This window comes from Coregonus lavaretus (assembly GCF_964263955.1).
Source record: "Coregonus lavaretus genome assembly, chromosome: 33".
NCBI lineage: Eukaryota > Metazoa > Chordata > Actinopteri > Salmoniformes > Salmonidae > Coregonus > Coregonus lavaretus.
Window position 1 is genome coordinate 3,394,672 of NC_140020.1, and position 18,324 is coordinate 3,412,995.

The 18,324-nt window shown below is 44.2% G+C and overlaps 1 protein-coding gene and 1 pseudogene across 9 annotated transcripts; both read left to right on the forward strand.

Annotated features, from left to right (window-relative positions):
• The first annotated feature begins 1,334 nt into the window (after window positions 1-1,334).
• Window positions 1,335-14,053, forward strand: LOC311108721 (eukaryotic translation initiation factor 5-like). 8 transcript variants are annotated; one of them, XM_084151448.1, is made up of 12 exons: window positions 1,335-1,389; window positions 1,674-1,875; window positions 3,969-4,248; window positions 4,754-4,835; window positions 5,580-5,752; window positions 9,231-9,342; window positions 10,054-10,169; window positions 10,599-10,760; window positions 12,474-12,635; window positions 12,867-13,031; window positions 13,228-13,368; window positions 13,702-14,053. In XM_084151448.1, the coding sequence occupies exons 3-12, from the start codon at window positions 4,177-4,179 to the stop codon at window positions 13,798-13,800; spliced, it is 1,284 nt and encodes a 427-aa protein (XP_084007574.1). In that variant the 5' UTR covers window positions 1,335-1,389; window positions 1,674-1,875; window positions 3,969-4,176; the 3' UTR covers window positions 13,801-14,053. The 8 variants fall into 8 exon arrangements, with proteins under 8 accessions (XP_084007574.1, XP_084007571.1, XP_084007569.1 ...); XM_084151445.1 differs by having other exon boundaries at window positions 1,337-1,389; window positions 1,674-1,912; window positions 3,950-4,248; XM_084151443.1 differs by having other exon boundaries at window positions 1,337-1,389; window positions 1,674-1,912.
• A 974-nt stretch (window positions 14,054-15,027) lies between these two features.
• Window positions 15,028-15,649, forward strand: LOC311108087 (putative nuclease HARBI1; annotated as a pseudogene). Its single transcript has one exon. The product of its transcript is annotated as a putative nuclease HARBI1 (transcript).
• Window positions 15,650-18,324: the final 2,675 nt, after the last annotated feature.

Here is an 18,324-nt window from a genome sequence, read left to right on the forward strand (position 1 = left end):
CAGGTAATCCAGGAAGGCTGCCAGTGCCCCACTCTATTCAGATCAGCATTCCACATGCTTTAGCAATCTGTCCCCTTGCCTCACACCCTGCCAGAGCTGTATTTTGTTTTTTACTAGAGTGGTTGAAAACACGTCCAGAGCCTTCGGCCTGTATGCAGCCCTCTCTGCCCAGGCCAACTGGGCATTATACGTTCCACCACAAAGAGAAGTATTACAGTTTACATACAGTTTGAAAGTAACTGGTCCACCACGCAAGCACTCTCTGGTATGTTATACTTTAAAACATGTGCATGCTCTCTCCTAGTTTTGAAGCAACCAAGAGAGTTTTTACAGAGTTTTTACATTGTGCAGAGTCCAGCACAATGTAAAAACACTGTAAAAACTCTTGGTTGCATCGAAGCTAGCTCTTTCCCAAAGTATTGCTGTAGGAATGAATGATAATGTCTTGTTATACCACCAACGTTAGCTATAATATAAATACACATAGGCTATTCAATAGCCTTTCAATATTTGGTTATTCAATATATGGTTAACCCATTACTAAATATATTCCTTCAAAGGCCATTTTAATGGTTGGGTCATTCCTACATATGCAGTGCCATTTGGACTTCAAATCCTTTGCATTAAAAAATATATATATATATTGAGTATTCTGTCAGAAAAATGAGATGTTTGACTTTCAGAAAAACATATTGGTCAAGCTCAGGCACTTAAACACATTTTGGGTGCATTTTCCAATTTGTTAGGTGCATAACCCTAAGAGGATGGAACCTACAAGGTGAAAATCTTAAATAAAATAATAATAATAAATACAATAATCATGAAAAAATACTTTATTGACGAAAGAGACTTTAAATAGGACTATAACATAATGAAGAAAGATTTTAAAGATTTGATTATTTTATGGCTTATATTTCTTGTGGAATTGATAAATAACACCTGGGGACATGGCAAAAACGCCTACATCCACTGACAAAAAGAGTTAAAAATGCATAAAATTCCCTTTCAGGATACATATTTTGGTGTTTTTAAGGTAAAGGACACCTGACCTTATACTTAAAGCCTTTTGGAATCCACATTTTACACTAAATAAGAACTGATATTTCCTGGGGACAGAAAAGGCACCACATAACAGCAAAAACCCGGTCGTCAAAATGTAGGGATCTCATCCAACTGAACATTGTCCTCATTTTTCATTCATATTTTCCCCCCATCAATTCAGCAAACAATGATTGGCACCAAAATGAACGAGTAAGAAGTTGCTATTTGAGTGACGTCGATAAAATGGGCGTGAGTAGTGGCGGAGCTCGGGTAGATTGACAGCACATTGACACATCGCTTAGCTACGTTATAGTGGCGTTGCAAGGACCTAGCGAGAACGTTCTGGAGGTGAGTCGAAGCAAGTTTGAAGATCAAGGTGGCTAGCTAGATGACCGATTTTAATTATTTATGTTCACTAATCAGCGGATATTCAACTAATTATTCAAACGTATAGAGCAGATCAACTTGTATACCTTTTTAAGCCAACGTTGGCTAATACTATAACTAGGTTAGCTAGGTTTTCTGTGGGTTCCATATGTTATCATAGTCATTGGCTAATGCTAGCTAGCTATTACTACAAGCTGACAGCTGTCATTTTGTACTGATTTGTTTGTCCCTTTGGTTTATTCCAGATACCCCATTTTTGGGCGTCTCGAGTTTTCTCTGCGGGCTCTAGTACCCTCCACCGTAAGGTCGGACTACTCTTTCGGCACCGTTGCAGTGCCGCTCGGTCTCCACTTTACTGCAACCCTAACGTTACTGCTCATCCACACAACACTTTATTGCGTCTCTGGGCGACCAGCGGTGTGTTTATGTCTTTGTTTTGCGAAAACGGTGAGTACCCGGACGACAGGAGCGACGGATGGGAAAGGTATTTTAACATCAATTATACTTTAATCCCTGTGTGGCTGTTGGTATTGCATTTATTTCAAAGATGTTTGTATGGTGAATGCGCCTCCTATGTGGACCAAGATGGCGTCTTCCTCCCCTCGCGTACTGCTCCTCTGTATGACGCACTCTGCAGCACATTGCTCAATCGAGGCCTGGTGTGCTTCTCAAACCCCCTTCTCACCTGTTACATGTGCGATGATTTAATACTGATAATGTTCTTAGCTATATTGGCAATTTTTATATTTTCGTGCCAATAATGGAATTAACATGTTAGGTTTATCTTGAAACCCACTGTAGTGCACTAGGTATACGTTATATGATTCATATGACATGTGGGAATAGTTTTCTCATGCGTGCATTTTCCTATGGTTAGTGTTACATAGTTAGCAAGCTACAATGGCGTAGCTAACCATATGATGCCACTGTTTGTAGGCCAGTTATTCCTTTCCAAATGTTATCTTGTACATTGTGGTGACTTAACCTGCCAAGTGTGCCAAATTCCTTTTTTTGGAAGAGAAGGGACTTAAATGGTAATTGGTCTGATTGGAAAATGAGCTCTCTTCGTACTTTTCACGAAAAAAAAGAAGGCTACTTCAGTACTAACCAATATGATGGTTTATAACCTAGGGCTGGGTGATATGGCCTAAAAATTATCTATACTTTTTCAAATTTAAGGTCGAATCACTATATATTTATTTATTTAATTATATATATATATATAATTCTGTAAACTTTGTTGTACTATTAAAGGACAAATTCACTGCGTTTCAAACGGTCAACAATAATCAAATGAATTCAGGGCTTGTGAAATTATACCAAGGCTAGATATAAGCCTTCAACAATTGTTATCAAAATAGTGTAACGTGCTATTTTGCAATCACAACTCTGTCTATTTAAACGCCCATTTTGTTAATATAACCAGAACTAATGATTAACTTTTGTAGCGCGCATTTATATAAAACGAACACTGGTCTCATAAACAGTCTCAGCACAAGCCCACGTGCTAGTGAGTAGCCAGCTAATCTTTATATTTCAAGTGTAGCCAAGTTGGATCTATTTGCTTGCTAACAAGGAAGAACTGTTATAAACGCCAACTGTTTGAACAGCATGCTAGCCTGTCCATTTTGTTTAGATGTTGAAATCAACTGGCCTACCTTATTTCTCATAAGAACTTGCCAGTTCCTTATAAATGTGTTTTATGCTTATTGCACATTTTATAAATCACGGACTAGACGGCTAGTACAACGGTCTTTGGCTAAAATGCTGCTAGTAGTACGTGGTACTGCAATGCCACACGCGACAAACTGAACGTTCATTTTCCATAATCAATGTTCATTGATACTCCCGTTTTTGAAGTGTCTGCTCTGCGGCCAATTTGAAGAGTTCAGACGAGTATCGTTAGAAAGGTTAATTTCTCTATTACAGTAAAATAATGTCTCCATGTGTTTCGGGGTCCATTTGACAGATTTCTGTTGGACCACACCTCAAATGGAGATAATGAGTTGAAAACCGCTTGTCAGAGTGGAAGTGATATCTTATCTTTGTTGTGAGGTGTGTGTGTGTGTGGATAGGAAGATGCGACGCAAGAGTTTGTCGCTTGCCTTTGGAACAACAACTCTCATTGTTAGGGTGGAGACATGAGCATCTCGTCATTATATACAGATCTCTGGTGTAAATGGGAAGGCACGAAGGAGACAAGACCAAAAAGACATGAGAACAAGCGGACCTAAACCGTCATAAAAAAAAAAACAGGATTCTTGCGAAACAGGCATTTGGAATATCTCGCAAAAACATGCATTTTGAATTAATTCGATATATCGCCCAGCCCTAATATTAGCAAATGCGTGGGGTATGTGTTTTGGCAGGTGTTAACCACAGATAAGTGACCGCGTGCAAGGGTGGGAAGCCCATAGGGACTCATGTCTTGTACCGGTCTCACACAAGATAGCTGGGTACATTCACACTTCATACTAACACATTCTTTCTTTGCTGTGATGTCTTCCTTCGATCAACACAGTCTTCCCCTCTCTTCTCAGAGCTGTTGCGCAGCTGTTGGAACCTGTGTGGGGGGAACTTAGCCTACAGGCGCGGAGCTTACAGCCTCAGTGGCAAGACCTTTTTCATGTCCGAGCCCGAACCCTCTTCCAGTCGTTTATGTCATCCCATCTTCGCCAGACAGAGGATACCAAAAATTTGCAGTCCAAGATCTTTCTATCGTACTGATAAAGCCCGCGGCCAGCCGTCATGTCCGTCAACGTCAACCGCAGCGTGTTGGATCAGTTCTACCGCTACAAGATGCCCCGTATAATCGCCAAGGTGAGTACGGGTCACGTGGACTGGAGTCATCCCTACAAGATCTGATCCTAGACCTGTGTTTAGGGGACATTCCTACCTTTTTAACAGTGTAGTGGTTGCCGTGAGGGTTTGGTCAGTGACCAGAGTGCAACTAGTCAAAGCTTCATTCCCTTGTCTCCCTCCTTGAGAACTGAAATAAAATATGTAAAGGAAATCAATATGGTGGAAACCTAACCAATCCATTTTAGTGCTTGAGGCAAGGGAATAAGTCCACGTATAGTCTAACTGAGGGTAAACTTGTTCTTAAGACACTGAAATAAATGTTCCCAGCCTTAACAAAAAATACTTTTCACTAGAAGAAGCTTCGATTTGTATGTGATTTTTTAAAAATGTGGTGCTTAAATGTCTGCAACCCCCTCCCCCCCCCGAGTTGAGGTGCGAGTTGAAAGGCATTTACGCTGTCAGAATGTGACCCAGTTGGAAGGATGTTGTCCTCAAACTTTGTTTCTCTGGTCTCATCCTCCAGGTGGAAGGCAAGGGGAATGGTATAAAGACTGTTATAGTCAACATGACTGACGTTGCCAAGTCTCTGAATAGGCCTCCCACGTGTAAGTATAACCCCCACCACCTCCGTTCCCAGGGACACCTTCAGGAGCCAAATGTTGTCCAACTTTGCAGGTAGAAATGCCATGTATAGAGCAGACATGATTCCTTATTCTGTTAGAAATGGCCCGTTTATAAATAAACATGCCTCTATCTGAACCTTCCACAACATTGTCCTGCTGAACGCGCCCCAGCCTTTTGGGCACTGGTCTGACCCACTAGATAGATGCCAATTTCACAAGGTTGTGAACAGTTTGGAATAGTTGTTAGTACTTGTAAATGCCTCTGTGTTCCCTCCATTGTGCCCAGTCATCTGTAACGATAGGTTAAAAGGGGACATTGCACTCCAAAATTAAAGTTTGTCGGATGTTTTCAGACCTCAAAAGTAGTCTGACATCAAGATGAGTCCGCATCCCACAACGTGAGTTGTGTAGATTGGGCATAGGCCAATGCCTCAACTCAAAATGGATGGAAAAGATGAGCACAGCAAATCTGGAAGTTATATGCTGCTTATCTTTTCCATTCATTTTGGATTGTGGAATATAGCCATATCTACACAACTGATGATGTGGACTCATTTTGACATTGACAATATGGTGGAACCCCCTTTCATTTGTAGTAACGAGTGAGGCTATGAATATCAGTACAAAATACAATAAGCTCAACTCGCTCAAACCTATGATGAGGATGGGAAGGCTTTTATCTGAATGTAAACTGAAACATATTTGCTTCTTGTTCTCTCTGTCCAGATCCCACCAAATTCTTTGGTTGTGAGTTGGGTGCCCAGACCCAGTTTGATGCCAAGAACGACCGCTTCATCGTCAACGGGTCGCACGAGGCGAACAAGCTGCAAGACATGCTGGACGGATTCATCCGGAAGTTTGTGCTGTGTCCCGAATGTGACAATCCCGAAACCGACCTGGTAAATAGTCCGGAAAGCTTTTAATTTTTCTGTTCCAACATTTGTCAGATCCTGGAAAAGGTCTAATTGAAACTGAACTTTGACCCACCCTCTGCTATGGAAGGATCAAATAAAAGAAAGGTGGGGTGGGACACCAGTTCTTCACTATCTCTCCATTTTGGCTTGTGACGGTACTCATTTCCTATATCCAACCAGGACCGACCGGCCTCCCTTTAGATACGAAATCCACTGTTTTGCAAATCCAGGGTCACATGCTGGAGCTTCCCATTTGGTGTTTGCTTTGTTTTTCATCCAAACAGCCTTGTCTGCTGGACTTGGTGTCCTCTGGCACGTTGTATTGTCTGTACAGGGAGGGAGGGATGAACTCGATGGTCCCCCCCCAACCACACCCCTCTGTGCTATGTTTTCGCTGACGGGCATGTTTCTATTGTAATTAGGTCAGCGCTGTCACCGGTCCGCACAGCCAGGGGGATTCTGTTCTGCGGCGAGGCATATCTAGGCAGGGCCCGCATCACGAGTCAATGCGCGGACGCTTTCCGAGAGAACTCCAGTGCTATTACAAATGACCGAATGGAATGTGCACAGTGACTCATTCCACAGCTTTCGGTGGTTAACTGGGGCTGGCCGACACTGTTTAGTTGGGAGGGGTTCTTATGTCAGAGCTGAATAGAAATCCAATGTATTGATGTCAGGTTCTAAACCTTGCAATAAGTGGTGTTTGATAGATTCATATCTTACAAGATGTTTTATTATCTGCGTAGAGGATCAGCCCATAGAATTAGTATGACTAGTATAGCGTCTGTCTATGGATGGCCCTGTTCTTTTTGATATATAAAGTGATAGAAAAACACTGGTTCTCCTTCGCTGCGGCGGTGCGTTTGTTCGGCCCTGCTTCCCCTGCACTACGGAGATCCAGGCCGCGCTCCTGCAGGTGTCACATGATCCTTCCGTGGGGCTCAGGATGCTGCAGTCAGTCTGGGGCCTGCTGTCACCTCCGCCATGGAGCCTGCTGACACCTCTGCCATGGGGCAGAGGCAAGGTGCTTGTTAACCAGGGCCCCTGAGTGCAAGGTTACGAAACGTTCCCAATGGAAATGTAAAGAATAGGTCAGTTAAACTTGGATTCAACCTCGAAAACCTAGAAATAAAATCTTGCGTCAGATGCTCGATTAGGTTCAGATGTTGAGAGAGAGAGCGAGAGAGAGAGAGAGAGAGAGAGAGAGAATAATGAGACTAGTGAAGTCTCCATCCCCCTAAACCAATCATGAACAGACAAGATCCATGCACATCTTTCCTGGCCACACTGGGCTTATTCATACATCTGTCGCAAACCGGTCGCGTCCCATTGGAATGGAGTGATGAATATGCAGTCTATATTGAGAACAGGAACGAACGGCTTGCATTATTCATTGGATTCCTACAGTAGGCCTTGCCCTCAAGCATCCAAGGCATCATACTGTATTACACTGTCTAGAAAAATGCATGTGTCACTGTCCGTCAATGATCAAGTCAGAAAAACGTATCTTGCTATATTATGGGGTGGTTGCATAGACCTAGATTAAGCCAAGACTCTGCATTGAGCTTACTTTTTCTTCACAGGCCATGCTTAATCTAGGTCTGTGAAGCTGGCCCATAGAGCAAGGGTACTTGAGCACCATTCTTTTTAGGGGATGATATTAAACAGAATATTGGGTCACAAAGGTGTTTACAGCAAGAACGAGATTAGCTTCTCAAACTGGCCATCCTGCGTACTGGTCGTGTTTACAGTGCCTTCAGAAAGTATTCAGACCCCTTGACTTTTTCCACATTTTGTTACGTTACAGCCTTATTCTAAAATTGATAAACTTTTTTCCCCCCTCTATCTACACACACTACTCCATAATGACAAAGCAAAAACAGGTTTAGGTTTTTTTGCGAATTTATAAAAAAATAAATACATTTACATAAGTATTCAGACCCTTTACTCAGTACTTTGTTGAAGCACCTTTTGCAGCGATTACAGCCTGGAGTCTTCTTGGGTAGGACGTTACAAGCTTGGCACATCTGTATTTGGGGAGTTTCTCCCATTATCTGCAGATCCTCTCAAGCTCTGTCAGGTTGGATGGGGAGCGTTGCTGCACAGCTATTTTCAGGTCTCTCCAGAGATGTTCGATCGGGTTCAAGTCCGGGCTCTGGCTGGGCCACTCAAGGACATTCAGAGACTGGTCCCGAAGCCACTCCTGCATTGTCTTTGCTGTGTGCTTCGTGTCCTTGTCCTGTTGGAGGGTGAACCTTTGCCACAGTCTGAGGTCCTGAGCACTCTGAAGCAGGTTTTCATCAAGGATCTCTCTGTACTTTGCGCCGTTCATCTTTCCCTTGATCCTGACTAGTCTCCCAGTCCCTGCCGCTGAAGAACATCCCCACATCATGACGCTGCCACCACCACGCTTGATTGTATGGATGGTGCTAGGTTTGCTCCAGACGTGATGCTTGGCATTCATTCCAAAGAGTTCAATCTTGGTTTCATCAGTCCAGAGAATCTTGTTTCTCATGGTCAGAGTCTTTAGGTGCCTTTTGGCTAACTCCAAGCAGGCTCGTGCCATTTACTGAGGAATGGCTTCCGTCTGGCCACTATCATAAAGGCCTGAATGGTGGAGTGCTGCAGAGATGTTTGTTGTTCTGGAAGGTACTCCAATCTCCACAGAGGAACTCTGGAGCTCTGTCAGTGACCATCGGGTTCTTGGTCACCTCCCTGACCAAGGCCCTCCTCCCCCGATTGCTCAGTTTGGCCGAGCGGCCAGCTCTAGGAAGAGTCTTGGTGGTTCCAAACTTATTCCATTTAAGAATGATGGAGGCCACTGTTCTTAGACCTTCAATGCTGCAGAAATATTTTGGAACCCTTCCTCCGATCTGTGCCTTGACACAATCCTGTCTCGGAGCTCTACGGACAGTTCCTTCGACCCTCATGGCTTGGTTTTTGCTCTGACGTGCACTGTCAACTGTGGGACTTTACATAGACAGGAATGCCTTTCCAAATCATGTCCAATCAATTGAATTTACCACAGGTGGACTCCAGTCAAGTTGTAGAAACATCTCTAGAATGATCAATGGAAACAGGATGCACCTGAGCTCAACTTCGAGTCTCATAGCAAAGGGCCTGAATACTTATGTAAATAAGGGATTTCAGTTTTTTATTTTTAATACATTTATTAACCTGTTTTCGCTTTGTTATTGTGTAGATTAATGAGGGTAAACAAATATTTAATCAATTTTAGAATAAGGCTGTAACCTAACAGTGGAAAAAGTCTAGGGGTCTGATTACTTTCCGAAAGCACTGTATAATTGCGGGGATGCACACGTCTGCGTATTTTTGCTACCCAACTACACAGGATTGCCATTTTGCGTAGCTAGTTGCTTTGCCTACCGCGTAAGATATGAGACTTGAGTACTAATAAGACCATACTGAAGATACATTTTTTTTTTTCTTCTCTGTTCTTCAGCACATCAACGCCAAGAAACAAACCATCGGGAACTCCTGCAAGGCCTGCGGCTACAGAGGCATGCTGGACACGCGACACAAGCTCTGCACATTCATCCTCAGGAACCCACCAGGTGAGCCAGACCTTATTCACACGGTGATGAACAACTTTTAGGCATTCTCTGGGAATGCCTGAGAAAAGCAGGGGATTTCTAAAACGTCTTCCAATGCAGTCAGACGGAAGGCACGACTCTGAAAAAAAACACTCACTTTTATTTAGTGCTTTCAGGAACTCCGCTTTGTCAGACATGCATGCTTTCCAGCACTACCATTCTGGAAATTCCATTCATGTCATTTATTGGAAAGTCAGGGAATTTCAGAATGTACTTTACGGGGTTGTTCAGGCTGAGGCTTTTTCAATGTGGGTTTAAAAACAACCCCAGCCGTACAATATGCTTAATTTTAAAGCACACGTGAACACAGCCATTATTTTGTTACTAGACACGTGATTTGTTTGTCTTGTGGGTCACAAACAACTTCTTAAGGCACTAGATGAGTCATGTTGGGTGGTATTTTGCTGCTGAAACATGAGTCATCGTCATGAGTCAAAGATGAGCAGCAGTGAGCGTTGCCGTACCCTCGGAGAGCAGCATCTGCCGTGGCATCTGTTCTCCCAGCACTTTCTTAGCACTGCCTCAAATCATCCGAGGCTCTCGGTTTTTGTTGTTGTTCAATTTACTACACCAAAGAAACACCAAACACAAGGAATCAAGAAATGATTGAGAGAGAGAGTGTGTAATGTCAGGTGGTCTGTCCTAACTGCCCTCATCTCTGTCTGCGAACAGAGGACACTGGGTCTGCCAAGAAGAAGGAGAAGAAGAGCAAGAAGAAGGACAAGGAGAACGGCTCCAGTGACGGAGAAGCCGCCAACCACAATGACATAGACGCCCCCGACGCTGTGGTGAGTACTAGCACTTCATCCACCCAGTGCCAGCCAGACCCCGGTCAAAAAAGCATTGGCAGAAACTTGAGGGGCGTTTGACCGACGTTGCGCTTGGGTTACCTTGACCTGTAGACTGGTCTTGAGAGGCCTACTTGCCGAAACGTTGACTTCATGGCTAAGTTTCTGTATCATCCTTCACAGATCTGATAGGTGAAATATGGCAGAATCTAGGTAGAGACATTTCTTAGATTTACCCAGTTGTCTCTGATCCATGAGGGGGAGTGAATGGACAGCTTTCTGGAATTAAACGCAACCAGTCTCCATTCTATCTCCTGGATCTTGTTTCTCTATAGCATACAGCCTTATGGGAATAGTTTTCACTGTGTAGCGCTGATTGTCTTATTTTCAAAAGCACTGTAAAGCTGAAATGTAATGGATTTGCTCTAGGACGGTGACGATGATGACCAGGACTGGGCGGAGGAGACGACCGAGGAGGCCCAGCAGCGCCGGATGGAGGAGATCAGCGCGCACGCTAAGAACCTGACCCTCAGCGAGGACCTGGAGAAACCCCTGGAGGAGAGGGTCAACCTCTTCTACAACTTTGTCAAGGTCAGACTCCGGACCCTGTCCAGAAACAACCCCATTTCTGTTTTGCATGGACCTTGTCAACTCCATAACTCACTTCCTGGGCCCTGTCAACTCACTAACACGCTCTGCCTGGGCCCTGTCAACTCACTAACACGCTCTGCCTGGGCCCTGTCAACTCACTAACACGCTCTGCCTGGGCCCTGTCAACTCACTAACACGCTCTGCCTGGGCCCTGTCAACTCACTAACACGCTCTGCCTGGGCCCTGTCAACTCACTAACACGCTCTGCCTGGGCCCTGTCAACTCACTAACGCTCTGCCTGGGCCCTGTCAACTCACTAACGCTCTGCCTGGGCCCTGTCAACTCACTAACACGCTCTGCCTGGGCCCTGTCAACTCACTAACGCTCTGCCTGGGCCCTGTCAACTCACTAACACGCTCTGCCTGTGCCCTGTCAACTCACTAACACGCTCTGCCTGGGCCCTGTCAACTCACTAACACGCTCTGCCTGGGCCCTGTCAACTCACTAACACGCTCTGCCTGGGCCCTGTCAACTCACTAACGCTCTGCCTGGGCCCTGTCAACTCACTAACGCTCTGCCTGGGCCCTGTCAACTCACTAACACGCTCTGCCTGGGCCCTGTCAACTCACTAACACGCTCTGCCTGGGCCCTGTCAACTCACTAACACGCTCTGCCTGTGCCCTGTCAACTCACTAACACGCTCTGCCTGGGCCCTGTCAACTCACTAACACGCTCTGCCTGTGCCCTGTCAACTCACTAACACGCTCTGCCTGGGCCCTGTCAACTCACTAACACGCTCTGCCTGGGCCCTGTCAACTCACTAACACGCTCTGCCTGTGCCCTGTCAACTCACTAACACGCTCTGCCTGGGCCCTGTCAACTCACTAACACGCTCTGCCTGGGCCCTGCCAACTCACTAACGCTCTGCCTGTGCCCTGTCAACTCACTAACACGCTCTGCCTGGGCCCTGTCAACTCACTAACACGCTCTGCCTGGGCCCTGTCAACTCACTAACACGCTCTGCCTGGGCCCTGTCAACTCACTAACACGCTCTGCCTGTGCCCTGTCAACTCACTAACACGCTCTGCCTGGGCCCTGTCAACTCACTAACACGCTCTGCCTTGCTTATTGCTCGATTGCATATATGAAGACTCGGGCCTTGCACAGAAACAACCCCCACCTCCGTAGTTCAGATTCGCCTCCGCTCTCGTCATACTGATTCCATTTACTGTGGTCACAGTAGTGACCTTAGGGGTGTTATGGAGGTGACGGGATGCCTCACTCACCCAAGTCTTGTCACTTCTCTTGTGTTCCACCTCTAAACTCTAGACTATTCTCCTCCCAAAGATTGTTCGCTACGTCTAGGTATTTTGTCAATATCTGTTTTGCCTGGGCCTTTTCAACGCCATAACATACTGCTTTGCTTATTGCTTGCTTACATTTAATGTATAGATGTATCCAAATGGGTTTGATAGACTCCACAAGGAAATAAACCTGCGCTAAGCAGAGTGCAGATGCACCATGGTATGTAACTACATTGTTGCTGCCTTTGGACAGGTCTATGTTGCTAAAAAAAAAAAAAAAGATTTTAATCTATCAATTGTATAAGGATGAATAAAGAAAATGAGGGGGAAGCCAAATCAAGATGTCCTCACAACTGTTTGAGAGTGAGATGTCGTCTCTTGGTGGCTCACTCCATCGCTCCCTCCACAGCAAAAGAAGGAGGACGGTGCCGTCGACTCCTCGGATAAAGAGATCCTGGCGGAGGCGGAGCGTCTGGACGTGAAGGACACTGCCCCGCTGATCCTGACAGAGCTGCTGATGGACGAGAACATCCGTGACCAGATCAAGAAGTACAAACGCCACTTCCTCAGAGTGAGTCCCACTCGGCTTTACTGTGTGACTGTTCTGGCTCCTTAATACCTTAGCTCTGCGCCATAACTCAAATTTGTAATGAGGGTCAGTGTTGTCACACTAATTGTTTGGCATAACGTCAACAAAATTCATTGTGGCAATAGATACAGCTATAATCCTGCTGTTGGATTTTACTCAATCTTCACCTTCCTTTTTTTTTTCTTTTTTTTTATGATGCTCTCTGGTGTCTAGTTTACCCACAACAACAAGAAGGCCCAGAAGTACCTCCTGGGGGGCTTTGAGTGTCTGGTGAAGCTACACCAGACCCAGCTGCTGCCCCGCGTGCCCATCGTCCTCAAAGACCTGTACGACGCCGACCTGCTGGAGGAGGACGTCATCCTGGCCTGGGCAGAGAAGGTAACTGGGATGGACATCAACAGGGTTAAAGGGTTGTAACTGAGATGACAGGATAAAACTATTTTGAGAGAATGTATTTTTAGACATGCCTCATCCAAGATATTTGACATATTAAACTGACTAAAGGCAGTAACCTACACTAGAACCTGTTGAGACTCCCCCATCCTACCTTTAACACATCAACTCTGTGTGTCAGGTGTCCAAGAAGTACGTGTCCAAGGAGTTGGCCAAAGAGATCCATGCCAAGGCTGCGCCCTTCATCAAGTGGCTGAAGGAGGCAGAAGAGGAGAGCGAGGGCAGCGGGGCAGATGAGGAGGAAGATGAAGATAACTTGGAGGTAATTAGTTATTGCTGCCACTGATTTTACCTGAAGACAGTCATTCCCGTCATACACATATAGACATTGGTTTGGTGTTATTGCATTGAAATGCAAATGATCACTGTCACAAGCTTTCAGCTCTCCATGGACCTATTCAGATAGAAATGTGAAGAGCTGACACGATGCCCTACTCTGCATGACAGAGCACCGTCTGTTCTGCTCCGTACATTTCTATCTAACCATTCTGTTTATTGTGCATACTACTGAAGCTCCTGGTGAGAAATGAGTGGCACCGGAGTGTCTTAATTTCACCTAATTAACATTTCCCTCACTCCACTTCGCTCCCCCCAGGTGGTCTACTCATCCTCTGCCCGAGAGCTGAAAGTGGAGACTGTGAAACCAGAGAAGCCTGCGGAGGAAGAAGACGACCTTGACATCGACGCCATCTAGAAACAAAACAAGCCTCCACCTACCGGAGTTTTGGAACATCAATTTTGCATGCCTCCACCCCTCCCACTACCTTCCAGCTTTTCTAGATGATTCTATTTACTTTGCGCCTGTGTTATCAAGCTCGCTAGATGGATTGATGTTTGTATATGGGTGGAGAGTTTATTTTGTAGTTTATACTAGAGCGCTAAATGCACTGAATTTGTTTACTCATGTATTTTGCTTCTCCAATCAATTAAAGAATGTTTGCCACATATAGATTGTGTTGTTTCTGAAGTTAATCCGTTTCAGGTGTTTTCATGGTTGCCAGGGGGGGAGATCCGGTAGTGGCGTACTGAATATAGGGGCAAAGCTGACCATGACTTGGACTGGTGCCGTTTCCTCTTCCAAGTCTGTAGTTATTACGCCAATATGATGATTATGGGCATAGTGGCATAAAATGGCTACTACTGTAGTTTAGTTCAGGTGGTAATGTTATGGTCTCCAGCAGTAAAGTTGCGCCTAGTAAATTCACCGTAACCCCGTTTTGGACATTAGGCAATGTGAGAATGAAAATGGAATACTAAAATAAAGTTGTAGAATGTGTAACAACCATTAGTATTATATGGTCTTGCAACTGCCTGTGAAAATACTTGCACTCCATCTGGCACTAGGCTCTTAAGGGGTGGTTTCGTGGACACAGATTAAGTTAATCATAGCAATTGTGTTCGTTGTTCCGTAGTTTATGCCTGCCCATACCAGAACCCCACCGCCACAATGCGGCACTCTGTTCACAGCGTTGACATCACCAAACCGCTCGCCCACACAACGCCATACACGTGGTCTGCAGTTGTGAGGCCGGTTGGACGTACTGCCAAATTCTCTAAAACAACATTGCAGGTGGCTTATGGTAGAGAGATGAACATTCAGTTCTCTGGCAACGGCTCTGGTGGACGGTCCTGCAGTCAGCATGCTAATTGCACACACCCTAAAAAATGGAGACATTTGTGGCATTGTGTTGCGAAACTGCTCATTTTAGAGCTGCCTTTTGTCCCCAGCACAAGGTGCACCTGTGTAATGATCACACAGCTTCTTGGTATGTCACACCTGTCAGGTAGATGGAGTATTTTGGCAAAGGAGAAATGCTCACTAACAGGGATGTAAATGAAAATGTGTGTGAACAAATTGAGAGAAATAAGCTTTTTGTGCATATGGAACATTTCTGGGATCTTTTATTTCAGCTCATGAAACATGGGACCAACACTTTACATGTTGCGTTTTATATATTTTTGTTCAGTGTGCATCAAGTGCCTTGATGCTGCTGCCCAAGCAAACTACAAGGTAGAGTTCTATGAATATGGAAGCTTCCCTGGAGTCATTGGCTGTACAGATGGATGTTCTATTCCCATCAAGTCTCCCTGTACAGCAGATGCTGAGGAGTACAGGAATCGTAAAAACTGGTTCTCAATAAATGTGCAAAGTGTGGGCACTCCCAATTTGCAGTTCTCCAAGACTCCAACATTGTTGCCCGTTGGAAAGGTGCAACTCAAGACTCAAGGATTTTCCTAAACTCTTCTGTGTGCTCAGCTTGAAAGAGGACAACATAGTGGAATCATACTTGGTGACTGGGTATGCACAGACCAACTTCTTGTTCAACCCCTATCTTCATGCAATAGGACCTGAGCAACAACGGTACAACCAAGCTCATATCCGCACAAAAGGTGTAGTGGAGTGCATGTTTGGTGTATGGAAGAGTCGTTTTCAGTGTCTCAGAAACACATTGCGCTTTCAACCAAGAAGATACTGCAATGTAATCATTGTAACAGCAGCGCTTCACAATGACCTCAAACAACATGGCTGCCCAGATCAATGACCTCAAACAACATGGCTGCCCAGATCAATGACCTCAAACAGCATGGCTGCCCAGATCAATGACCTCAAACAACATGGCTGCCCAGATCAATGACCTCAAACAACATGGCTGCCCACATCAATGACCTCAAACAACATGGCTGCCCACATCAATGACCTCAAACAACATGACTGCCCAGATCAATGACCTCAAACAACATGGCTGCCCAGATCAATGACCTCAAACAACATGGCTGCCCAGATCAATGACCTCAAACAACATGGCTGCCCAGATCAATGACCTCAAACAACATGGCTGCCCAGATCCTCACACTAGACAATGACAGAAATGGACAAGCCTGCAGAGATGCTTTTGCTATGCAGCACTTCCCACAAAGATACTGTAGCTCAAGTGATTGAAGCAAACAATAGCCACGGGTTGGTAACAAAAAGGGGTAACACTTTACAATAAGGTTCCATTTGTAAAGGGTTGATAAAGGGGTTATAATTATATTAATGATTTGTAAATGCATTATAAACTATTAATAAATGGTTATATCGCATTGGTCAAAATAGTGCAATAACTTGTCAGTGTTTGCCAAATAGTGAGCCAATATTCATCTCCAGTTATTAGCCATTTATAAATGCACTTACAAATGCTGATATGACGAACCCTTATGTATCATCATGCAACCTTCTTTTCAATAGGTGCACAGTTGAACAATAGTTATTTTCTCACTTCTGGGTGTGATGCATTGGCGCTCTATCCCATGGTTTTCATGATGTGTCTTGACCCACCTTTCAAATCCTGATGCCCTGGCCAAATTGACTTCCAGGACATTATTCAATCATCATTCCTAATGTATTACCCCTTACCAGATTATATCAAAACACTTACCACTTCTCTGCGATAGTCCAAGTATGATTAACTCTCTGGTGTGAAATGGTAACCGTAATACCTCTGGTTGGTGAAACAGTGGAGGAGGTATCCTCTGACAACATTGAATGTTTTGGTCATCATACCCACCAGTCATTGACTGAACATTTTTAACAAAGTGTTGAATCTTCTCTCATGTATGTAGTGATGACTACCCAGTACTGCCTGTAAGTATGTCTAAGCTCTGAGTGATTTACTCACATTTATAACTGCTGAAACGGTACCTTTCAAGAAAGTGGAAACCTACTGACCATTTATTAACTCGTTAGGCCTACCAATATAATTTATCAAAATATACTGTACTTTAAAAGAAAGTGGAAACCTTTTTTTGCCATTTATTAATGAGTTGCAAACATTTATAAAAACATATAATCTCCTCAAACATGCAATACATAGTAAGGACATGTCATTTAATAGAAATATACACTGGGAAAGCAGTTTTAATTGCAGTGACTCAAATCTGTAGCCTATCATTGGTATAGTGAGTAGCCTAGCTAATTCAGATAAACAGAGGGAGGTCTTTTTATCCCCTTTTTAACATTACAAGTCAGAATTGAAATTGACAACAGATTAACTATTTAAAATACAACATAGTGTCTCATGGTCCCCTTCTGTGTCTTCATCTGTTTCTTTCTAGTTAAGGATTTTCCCATCCTGGAGTCAGAGACCTCCCGTAAGGTCTCAGAGATCTCCTGTAAGGTCTCAGAGACCTCCCGTCTTTGACTTTGTCCTCCAGCCCCCTCCAGCCCAGGTTAGTGACACAATCTTCGCTCCTGGCTCCTACAGATGTAGTGGACTGACCTTCATCCTGTCTTATCCCTCCAAGCTATGGTGATCATCTGCCTCTAGAAAATGATTACATTGTTTGGTTTAGGTGACTTGCTCCAATTCCACACAATGCTTGTGTTTTTGTGTCCCAACCCTGGTTTTTTAAGCATCCTCAGGTCAGCACCAAGTGCACATCGTTAATCTAATTAGGCTACACAAAGATTAACTGGTTAGTCCTTACCTACCTTAGCCTGGGACGCCGTAGTCTAGAACTAATTAATCTGAAGTTAAGCAATGTCTCAGAAAGCAATTTTTAAAATCTGGATTAATTTAAGTAGAATTAGTCTAGTCCTGATTTAAATTAAACTTTGTCTGGGAAACTACAAAACAGCAGCGATTTCACAGAACTGCTCATCTGTGATCACAGGGGATTCCATCAGGAAGTATAGATGGTTTTCCTAAAGATAAGATCAAAGCATTTTATCATGCTCTTATAAAATCTAAAACATGTTTAGCATTCGGTACAGTACTTGGTTCCTACATCATGTGGGCTTGAGTATGTGTTTCGTTTATGAGAACAAAGGGATTATGAGTGAGTGACAACGCAAATTCAGCAGGCTGTGAAATGCATTTTTAGGACAAGGTTTGATGCCATGGAATAAACAGGTTTCAACTATATCCACAAGATGGCGCCACTGACTGCTAGTGAAAGGAAGATTTCATGAACTGCTAAAAGCAAAGATTTTTTATAACTAACCCACAGCCTGTTGTTTCCAATGGGAGATAATGAATCATAGTGGGCAGAACAAGTAAGGAGGTGGGCAGAGCCAAGCACGAGCCAGTGATATTCTATTGGTGTGTTCTAGCAATCATTTGTATATTTCTGTTAGAGACCGCCTACTCTGTGAAGCGCGCGTGTGGAATTGCTCAATTCGCCCTTGCACTCCTTCTAAACAACGCATTTTTTGTTGTTGTTGAAACTTTGGCAAAGG